Source organism: Myotis brandtii, unplaced genomic scaffold (assembly GCF_000412655.1).
Source record: "Myotis brandtii unplaced genomic scaffold, ASM41265v1 scaffold6, whole genome shotgun sequence".
NCBI lineage: Eukaryota > Metazoa > Chordata > Mammalia > Chiroptera > Vespertilionidae > Myotis > Myotis brandtii.
Window position 1 is genome coordinate 2,796,031 of NW_005370271.1, and position 10,800 is coordinate 2,806,830.

The 10,800-nt window shown below is 50.7% G+C and overlaps 1 protein-coding gene across 4 annotated transcripts in view; it reads left to right on the forward strand.

Annotated features, from left to right (window-relative positions):
* The window catches only part of CPLX2 (complexin 2), a 70,974-nt gene extending 60,515 nt beyond the window's left edge, over positions 1-10,459 (forward strand). For all 4 annotated transcript variants that reach the window (XM_005879393.2, XM_014550385.1, XM_005879392.2 and 1 more), the window contains exons 2-4: positions 5,035-5,152; positions 5,280-5,455; positions 6,213-10,459. In XM_005879393.2, coding sequence (XP_005879455.1) covers positions 5,122-5,152; positions 5,280-5,455; positions 6,213-6,410 — 405 coding nt within the window. In that variant the 5' untranslated portion in view covers positions 5,035-5,121 and the 3' untranslated portion in view covers positions 6,411-10,459. The remainder of the gene's footprint in view (positions 1-5,034; positions 5,153-5,279; positions 5,456-6,212) is intronic.
* The last annotated feature ends 341 nt before the right edge of the window (positions 10,460-10,800 follow it).

Consider the following 10,800-nt stretch of genomic DNA (forward strand, 5'->3'; position numbering starts at 1 on the left):
GGTTTCGAGGCTGTGGAAACAGCATGAACAAATGCCCCAGGGTTTAGAAGGCATACTCTGTGTTGGGGCACAGCTGAGGCAGAGCCACATGCAAGGTGTGGGAAACGAATGGCAAAGCAGGCAGGTGCTAGACTGTGCTGGACTTGAAGGTCAGCACAAGGACTCTGATTGGTTTAACAGGTCGTGTGGAGCCATGGCAGGGTGTGTTTGCATGAGCAGACCTGCCCTTTAGAAAGATTAATCAGACGGTCGTGTGGAGGATGGATGAGAGCTGGAGGAGAGACAGTTTAAATGTATGCACAAATCCAGAGCCTTGAGGCCCCAACCAAGGCATTATAGCAGCCACAGGAGAGAGGAGGGTGTGAACACAGATTGTGAAGCTACAGTCTCCGGACTTCTCCCTCAGCACCCATCCCATTTGTAACTCACCAATTCCTTGTGTGGTCTTTGTCCAGTGTCTGCCTCCCCAGCCAGCTGAATGCTGTGACAGCAAAGGCTGGGACTCCCTTGTGCCCTGCCACAGCCTCAGCACCCAGAACAATGCCTGGCAGAGAGCAGGTGCTCTAAGAATATTTATAGTGTGAGTGAGTGTGTGAGTGAATAAATGAAGAAGTTGCTGAGTCTAGAGTTTTCAGTTGAGGCAAGTGTAACCAAGCATGCTGGAGGAGAAGATAGTTGGGTGGGGGAGGCAAGGATGAGACTGCTCCCTGGACAGGATAAATTGAGATTATCCATGTGACAATACCCAGCCGAGAGTTAAATGTGCAGGTTTGAGGAGAGTGGGTGAAGGGAGGAGGGTGAGATGGGGGGGAGGAATCAATCTGTGGCTATAAAAGGACATAAACCTATAAGAGTAGGTGAGATTCCCAAAGGAAATAGTGGGGGAGGGAGGGGCAGTAGGAGGGGAAAGGAAGAGAGATTCCCTAATGAACAGCTACATTTTAAAGCAGCGATTTTCAACTAGCATGCCACTGCACACTGGTGAGCTGCAAGAATGTTTAAAATATGCAATACCTGCCTATTTAGTCAGGGGCACTGACCTCTTTTCCCTCAGATTGTGAAACAAAAAATGACAACAGCCAACACAACAATAGCCATCTGGTGTGAATGAATCAAAATTACACCTATTTTTTTTCTGTCAGATTGGCAAAAAAATATTTTTTCTGAAGTGCCCAGAATTTTAGTAATTAGTTTATGTAGCCAGGAGATGAAAGAAGTTGAAAATTGCTGTTTGAAAGGACAGGAGTCAGGAAAGGAGAGAGAGAGAACCTGTCTGATAAGAAGACCACAGAGTGCTGTGTCATGGAATTCAGGAAGTTCAAGAAAGCAGAAAAAACCTGGGGGGCAGGGGCAGGTAGGGGTCATCTCCAGCATCTGATGCTACACAGGGATGGAGGAGGACCAGGGCTGTGAAAACACTCCTGGGTCTAACGGTTAGGCAGCCTCTGGCGAATCTGACTAGGGTAGTTTGGGTGGCACTGCAGAAGCAGCAAATCCCGGATCTCACAGAGCTGTAGGGCTTAACTGGGAGGTGAAGAAGCAGAGACACCAGGTAAAGACTCTCGCCATGAAGTAAGAGGGCAGCGATTAAGAAAAGGATGGGGTCAGGGCAAGAGTTGGAGAAGGAGGGGATAAAAGACCTAAGGATGCGGTTAGAGATGTGAGGGACAGGGAGTGATGAATGGATCGAGGAGGAGGTGCGAAGAGAGAAAATCTGGAGTGAAGGCCGATGGGTTGGCTCCCAGGGAAGGAGGGGTCCTCTTCCTCAGGAGCTAGGAGGAGGGGAAGTCACAGGAGCTCATACTAGCTGGCATTAATCATTTTGATAATGATAACAGCCACCATTTACTGAGCCTCCATCATGTGCCAAACACATTCCTAGGTTTGTTCCAACCTTTCAAAGTGGTATTATAATCCTCACTTTATAACAAAGACTGAGACTCAGAGATGTTAAGTCAATTACTCATTATCACTCAGCTAAAAAGTAGCAGATTGAGGATCCCTGTCAGGTATGCCTGACCCCAAAGCTCACAGAGCCTTCCCCTGCATCACATGAAGTGTGGAGGAAGGTCACCTGCTGAGCGGGATGGTATAAGAGGACATTGGGCCTTGAGATATTGGTTAGTAAAGTCTTGACAGGGTGAACAAGACACTGCTTAAGAGCTGAGAGGACCATACGGGGAGTGGGCAACAAGCTCTGGGGAGGACCCCAGGAGCCTGGTTAAGTAATCCCAGCAGTCCCGGAGTAGGATGCACCTAGAGCAATATGGACATAAGCATGGAGAAGACTCAGCCCTTGAGTGGATACACTGCATACTGGGGGGGAGGGGTGGTAATCAGTGTTTGCTGAATGAATGAATGAATGAATGAATGGAAACAGGGGAGTCTGGAGAGGGAGACGGTTTGGTGTAGAAAGATAGCATGTTGAGTCTGAGCAGTGCCCAGAAAAAAACATCTAGGTATCATCAGTATCAGAGATTATTAAAGCCCCTGGAAAGGATCATTTTTCCCTAGGGGAAGGTGAGAGAGGAAATGGCTAAGTCCAGAGTCCTGAGAACATCTTCATTGAAGACACAAGAGGAAGAAGAGGAGACAGCAAAGGACAGAGATAGAGAAGAGGGGACAGAAGTGAAAGGAAAATAGAGAAGTAGAGGAGAGAGAGCAGTAGGAGATGGGGTGGTGGGGAGAGAGAATAACAGAACCAAGAGAGGAGAGGGGTTTAAGGATACGGTGGAGTGGCCAGCAGTGCAAATACTTTAGAACAGAAGTGCCCGGGAAAGGGCTCAGAAGGAACACCTGGTCACGAGAAACGTGCCAAAGCAGCAACTTCGGGAGGAGGCTGGAACTAAAGTCCAGGTGCCCTGTCAACCAATTTGAAATATCTCGAATTAGAGTCCTGTGTCTTCTACCACCACCTGCAATTCCTTGAGCAGCGAGTAAACACAGGAGGAGGAACCCAATGGTTCCTGGAACCATTCAATGTTTAAGTTGTGTGTTTTATCCCTGTTCTTAGAAATGCAGTCTCTTTACAATGTTTGGAACCAAACGAAACACCTTGATAGACTGAGCTGAGCAATCTTCAAGCTCAGAATGTTGGGTCAGGGTGGGTTCTCTTGCATTTCCTACAAGTGCTGGTCCGTTTGGGTATGTCCTCGTCAACATGCAGTCAGCAGTGGCTAATATTAATGAGTTCCCACACACCAGGCACTGGGCCAGTTTCTTGTCTTCTCCTTCAAACACCAGTAGAAGGGTAGCCTTAACATACCCCATTTTGTAGGGAACACAATGAAGCTTTCCCAGGGACCCAGTCAGTACTGGAGCCAGTGTGTCTGATGCCAAAGCCCATGGGGACTTTTTCTACTCCATCATGATTTTCCCTCCTCAAAACAACCAACTTCTCAGGTGGTCTGACCATGAAGACATCTCAAGTAGACTCTCAGGCCCCATTTTATGGAAAGATCTCACTCTGACAATATGTTTTCTCGTTTTGAAAGAAATGAGGGAAATCCATCAGCAACTGAAAACCAAGTGACCTTGAACTCCACCTGGTTGCAATATCTGGTCTGGCTTCTCTGCCACCATTTCGCAGGACCTTTTTCCTTCTAGCAAAACACAAAGACCCCAAGGCTGTGTGGGATGAAAGGCCTTGGGAAGTCATTCTGCCCTCAATTGACCATCAAGCCACATCACACTTTGGACAGCTCACGGATGTCCCATCCACACCCAAAAGGAGATTTATGGCAGCTTTGCCTATGAAAGAACCAGTGATACTAAATGGTTAAAATAAAAAGGAAACCTCTAGGAGTTAGAGCACCGGTGTTCAAATTCTTAGGGATGTGGAGGAAACAGGGTACAAAGGAGGCCAAGGGTGGAGGGGGGGCTCCAGGCTCTTTACCCCTGCCCCCACCACTGGAATAGTTCCACTTCTACATATTTTGCATATTGAGATTCTCATTAAGCTTTTATTTGAATAAAATCTTCTGAGGCAAAATAATAACAATTAAAAAATAAAATAAAACTGAAAGTCAGTGATTTAGGGAGAGGGAAGGAGGACTAACATAAGCTGAGTGCTTATAAGGCCCCGTGCTTGGTACTTTAAAGGTTCTAAGCCCCAAGAAGAGTATCATGTCTCTAACCCCCTATGTGTAATTCAAAATAAATATTAAGCTATAAACAACAAACTTGCATGTATACTACAATAAAAATAATGTATTTCTCCATTTGCCTGTTTTCAGAAGTCTGGATATGTTCATCCAAGCTAGCTGTTTTCACTTCCTCACCTGCCCTGATTTGTGGGGCCCTGAGCACACTCTCATTCCATCTAGGGGTCAATCCAGTGGCCCAGGCTGGAATTCTCTGGTCTCCACAGTAGCTCCGGGAAAGGAGGCACTGCCATTTCTATCTTATAGAGGAGGAAAGTGGGGTTCAAAAAGGTTCAGTAATTTGCCTGAAAGACACATAGCAAATAAGAAATGAGGGTGACATTACTAGTAGAACCTTGCTCTGCCTGCATCCAAATGAGAGGCTCTTTCTAAGACTCCTGACTATAATCAAATTCAAGCAATACAGTCAAGATGGTTTTAAAATAGGGATCTAGCCCTAACCAGTTTGGTTCAGTGGAAAGAGTATTGGCCTGCAGACTGAAGGGTCCCAGGTTCGATTCCGGTCAAGGGCACATGCCCAGGTTGTGGGCTCAATCCCCAGTACAGGGCGTGCAGGAGGCAGATGATCAAAGATTCTCTTTCATCATTGATGTTTCTCTCTCTCTCTCTCCCTTACTCTCTGAAATTAATTTAAATATATATAAAATAAAATAGGGATCTGAGCCATTTGGCAGCATATGGTGTGCCTGGTACATAGCAAGTGCTCAAGAAATAGCACCTTTCCCTGCGGTTCAAGGGCATTGCGTCTTGGCCTCAGACTGATGGTGTCCCATGGTGCCTGTGAACTTGGATGAGGCCACCGTCTGTCTAACTCCAGCAACCTGCCTGTGCAGAGGTCTCTCCCATCTAACTCCCAACTCCTCTTTTGCAGGTTGGCAAATCTCCCCAGCCAGGCCTGCCAGGAGCCCTGCATGCAAATTCAGCTGTGGGCTAGGGCACGCTAACCGGAGTCATAGGCATGGACTTCGTCATGAAGCAGGCCCTCGGAGGTGAGGCCCAACCCCTCAACCAGGGTCTGAACCCAGATGGGAGAGGCCCTCGGGGCACCAGGCACTGCTATCCCAACTCTGGGCACCCCTGACCTCATTCTCTCCCTTCCCAACCCCTCCCCTGCAGGGGCCACCAAGGACATGGGGAAAATGCTGGGGGGAGAGGAGGAGAAGGACCCAGATGCACAGAAAAAGGAAGAGGAGCGGCAGGAGGCGCTGCGGCAGCAGGAGGAGGAGCGCAAGGCTAAGCATGCGCGCATGGAGGCCGAGCGTGAGAAGGTCCGGCAGCAGATCCGAGACAAGGTCAGCACCACCCACCTGCCCACCCTGGAGTGTAGGAGGCACAGGGGAACAATGGGTCCCCAAACCCTGGCCTCAAGTTCCCCTGAATCCCAGCTCTGACCTTAGACCTAGTTCTCTCTGAGCTTCAATATTCTCATCAGAAAAATGTATGTTACAGGAACACCTCCCTCAAGGATCTATGGTGATTACAAATGATGATGCACATAGGAAGTGCTCCCTAATGTTGCCGCTATGGGTCTTCAATCTCCTATTCAAAACCCTTGAGACCAAATATGTTTAGAATCCAGAATTTGGGGATTTTTGAAAAGTACCATAGGGCCCTGAGCACCTGTTACTGTTAGGTATCACTCCTAGTGGGTCTGCGACTGCCACCCTATGCCAAACAGATTAATACATGTCTGGCCACACCACTACAATAAATCAAGATTATAAGTAGCCTTCCATCAGTTGAAGTCAAGTTTTGTCACCAAAATTCGGGTCCAAACATATGGGAGAACTTTCAGATTTCGGCAATTTCAAAAGAGCAGAGAAGTCATTATGAGCAGGTATTGATTTTAAAGGAAACCCCACACACCGCCTCTCTACTTCTGGGGACAGACATAATTCTACAAGAAGGTATCCTTATCCCCATTTTATAGATGAGAGGACTGAGGCTGGGGGAGTTCTCATGAGTTGCCCCAGCTGAGTCTGCATGACCTTGAGATCAGCTCTCTCCTTGCCCTGTTCATGCTCATGTCTGCCCTCCCCCTCCCCCTAGTATGGGCTGAAGAAGAAGGAAGAGAAGGAAGCTGAGGAGAAGGCAGCCCTGGAGCAGCCCTGCGAGGGGAGCCTGACGCGGCCCAAGAAGGCCATCCCTGCGGGCTGCGGGGATGAGGAGGAAGAGGAGGAGGAGAGCATCCTGGACACGGTGCTCAAATACCTGCCCGGGCCGCTGCAGGACATGTTCAAGAAGTAACCAGCCCTCCTGCCCATCCCCACTCCACTTGTTACTATTTTTTTTTTGGTTCTTTCTTTTCTTTTGATTCAGTTAAGTCTCAGTTCTGACAGGGAAAACCTCAGTTGGCCTCTGCCCACCTGTCCCTGGCTAGGGGCTCATCTCCTTAGCACTCCCTCATACACCCTTCATCCCAGAGTATCCAACCCCACCTCACACCCAAGTTTCTTGAAAAAGGGAAGACAGCTATTCCCCAGCAGGGGCATTATCCAGTGTGGGAGGCACTGGGGCACCCTTCTAGAAGCCTAAGGTCCATGCTAGTGTGGTAACCCCCATACATTCCTTCATGCACCCCACTGCCAGGAGGACCACTGTCCCCAGCCAGCCAAAGTAATGACACATTCCAGCCCTGCCCAGCATGCTGACCTTTGGCCTCTGACCCCCAGTGGGTTCCAGGTCAGGGCAGGGGTTCTGGGTTGTCTCGCTCTGAGGACGGGAGTCGGGGTAAGCCTGCCCTGTGAGGGCCCAGCCTGAGAGGCCCCCTGTATTCTGGGAAGGAGGCTGAGGCTCTCCTTCTTCACTCCCCCTGGTGACACCCAGGAGTACCCCTGCCCCGACCACCACCTGAAAAGGTATAGCCCCCACAAAGCCAGTCCCTCCAAATGGATCCTCTTTGGACTTTAACTCATCTGTGGAGGGGCCCAGGGTAGGGTAGCTCCTTGTTCCCCCCACCCTCCACTTAGATCTGGGGGGCCCACTGCCAGTCTGGGCCCAGCTTGCCCAGACAAGGGGCTGCCCAGGCCCCCCCAGAAAATACTTGGAGCCATTGGGCAGCGATGGCCCATGCCATGGGACCCCCCCCATTGGTGCAGCCAAGCTGCCCCCATTCCTATCCACCCCTCATTCCCACCACCCTGTCCCGTCTATGTGCTTCCAGGACCCCATGGTCCCCTGGAGGACCCTTCCTGGCTAAAGCCCCAAGCCTTTGGGGAAAAGCCAGTCCCCACTTGACAGAGGCATCTGTCCATTCATCTCATCGGCCAAGAACAAACTCTCCTCTGGGATGTGGGAGACTGGTGTTTGTTCCTCCCACCACAAATTGTTAAGGCCTCTTGCTCAGTCAGTTTTGTGAGAACTGAGGACCATGAAGCAACAAGAGAGGAAATTGTGTGTCCATGCATGCATGCGTATGCGTGGCAGAGAGCGCATCAGCAATTATGTGTCCAGAGATTGTGCATATGGTGAGAGAGAGAGAGAGAGAGAGAGAGAGAGAGAGAGAGATGAGACTGTGAGTGTGTGTTAGTCCCTGTGTTAGAGATTGTGTATGTTAGGCAGCCTGTGTATATGTGCTTGTTTGAGGTGGTATATATGAGTTGACATTGTGCCCTATGTGTGTGCTAGCCATCTCACATGTGTGGGAGAGCTTGCATGTGTGAGCTTGTATTTGCATGTGTTTTCAAAGCATCATGTGTGTTAGGAGTGATGGGTATGTGTTAGATGTTGTAGAAATGTGTGTGAGAGTTGTTAGATGTGCTAAGACTGTTGTGTGCATGTATGTGGCTCTAAAAAGGCAGGTGTATGCAGAACAAGCTCTTGGAGAGAAAAAATATGGGTAAGATGCCTCCTCTTGGCCCCAAAACCATTTGTCACAAATAGCCACATTCAACAGGAGACCTTGTCCTTGGCCTAGAGTCCTTCCACCCTTGGGGGGTTCCTGCCTGAGGTCTTCACACGTCCACTGGGACAGATCCAGGCAGTGCCCCAAGAAGCCATGCTGGGCCCCGGCCAGGGCCTACCCCCAAAGCTGGGGCTAGGGAGGGGCGACTTGCCTGCCCCTGTGCCCCTGCCCCATTGGCCCCAGTTTGCATTCTGCAGGTTTTCCATTTTAGTGGATTTATGCTTTTATTTCAGAGAGAGACATGTGTCTTCTCTGTCCATTTCCAATAGTTAAAGCCATATCAGTTAGACTGCAATACTTTAAAGACGAGACAAAACAATCCATATGTTTAGGGAACCAGAAAAGTACCTGGTCTGTCCCTTCTCTGGGGAGCCGGGCCTCAGCAGCTCCAGCTCCCTGGATTTGCCCTTCTCCCTCGCCCCCGCCCCTTCCCTGTGCCCATGTCCTGCCCCGCATGGGGCCTGTCTCTGTATCTGTGCCTGTGTCTGTGATGGGGAGCCACCTTGCACCCCTATTGTCTGCTTGTCTGAGTATGTCTATTATCCTGGGCAGGATGGTCATTCTCTAGAGCCCTGGGGTCCTGGAGCAGAGATAGGCAGGGCCCAGTCCAGGAGCCCTAGACCTCCACACACCCTGTGTGTGAGACCCACTGGACACAGGGGTGGATCCCAAGTGTTCAAAGAGGTCTCCCCCTTGACAGGGACCCACTGATCATGAAGGTGGGGCCAGGGCACAGATCATGCTAAATGGACAGTGGAGACCGAGGCCTGGGAGCTCAGATGAGTAGTGGAACCCAGCCATACAAGATATTTCAGATGAGCCTGAGGGACCCCAGAGCCTCAGAGCGCATCCTGGTGGTCTCTGAAGCCCTCTGCACCCCCAGAGTGGGCTCGGGGCTTTTCCCACAGGAGAGTGCCCTCCAGGCTGGCTGGCTGGCTTAGTCTGGGACACCTCCCAGACTCTCCAGACTCCTCTAGCCTGGTCCCAGCAGTAGGACTGGAGTTCTTTGGGAGGTGGGAGCAAGGAGAGAATTTCAGCCTGGGGCATACCTGGCTCTAACCACTGCCAGGTGATCACTCTCTGGTCCAGGAGAACATGATGACTATCATTCCTGACACAGACCTGACTCTGGAGAGCAGCCAATGTGCAGCACACTCGTGAGGAGACAAAATATGTGTGGAGGGCTCTAGCAGGGCAGGGAGAATCACATGATGTGCCTGGGGTAGGAGATGTGTGTGTTCCACTGGATGGGAGGGGATGAGAGTGTTGCCACAAATGGGGCAACGTGCATGTGACATACTTGGGAGGCCGGGTGGGGAGTCCCAGAATTCAGCACACACACAATATACATAGCAGACATCCGCTAGCTAGAGATATAGGAAGAGCAATCATTGTAAATGGTGAGAACAGAACAAGATGCAGGGGAGTGCGCACTGCCCGAGGTGGGTATGTGTACTTTCCAGGAAGGCCACTGACATGCTGTGGGCCTGGAAGGCTACCGCCAGAGAGGAGGGACCAGGCCTCTCTGGATTTGCCATGTTATGCACCTCAGACAGGAAGGATGTGGGCATCCTCCACTCCAGTTCCAGAAGGTCCTGGAGGGTGTTCTTACCAGCAAAGCCATATGGGGTCTCCTCCACACACAAGCAGGAAGTCAAGAGACCCTCCCATGTGTGTGTATGATAGATAGATAGATAGATAGATAGATAGATAGATAGATAGATATATAGATAGATAGATGCACAGATGGGTGGATAGATAGGCAGGCAGGCAGACAGATACATGAAAGGGGAAAGAAAGGGCAAGAGAGACAGAGAACAGAAGTCTATCAGTCCAGGGCCCTCATGTGGGCAAAGCCACCCAAAAGTTGGTGGTTAGAGTGCAATGAGACAGACCCCAAGCCCCAAGAGCCCCCGGCACCCAGCTGGCAGGGTTGCTGACCCCCACCACTCAGTTGCTCCATCCTTCTAGGATCCCACAGGCCCTTGACTGCACAAGGGGGCTGGGGTCCAATTGGCTCGGATGAGAGGACATCTCCCAGGCCTGACAATTTGCCCCCCACCACGTGTTCCCTGCTCCCCTCTCTACTCCTCTTCAAGGTGAAGAGATGGGAGGTGCTCGTGCTGGTCCTGGGGTGCAGGTGGGGGTCCTAGTGAGGCCCTGATGAGGATGACCATCCTGCTAATGCGGGGGTATCCTTTTCCCATATCTGTGCTGTGTCTTTGTTGCTCTGCTTCCTTTAAATGTGTCAGTGCCTGGGGGAGGGGAGGGGCACCCCTTATGCCCCCCTGAACCTGACCAAAAGCCATGGCTGTTGCTCCCCCTTTGTATGACGCAGACGCTAACATGTACCAACCCAACCATGACAACAAAGAAAAGACCTTGTACAGCAGCTCTAGGTCTGTCTGGTCTCTTCTGTCCATCGGCACCAACAAGGCTATATGGGGTCCCAGCTGGCATGAGGGGGGCTGACCCATAGAGCTCAAGAGGCCACAAAAAAAATCAGTTTTACCCTTGCTTCTGGCTGAGACACTGTGGAAATGACCTCAGAAATCAATCAAGACCACAGTGAGGGATGGCCTTGGAGATTTAGAGCCACTCACCTCCTGCCCTTCAAAGCCACTGTACAACCTCAGGAGCTGGTGGTGCAGCCTGGTCACAACATCCACACCCCATCTCTGGCCACCCCAAGCTCCTCAGGTGTGACATCCGGCACAGAGCCAAGTCACATGG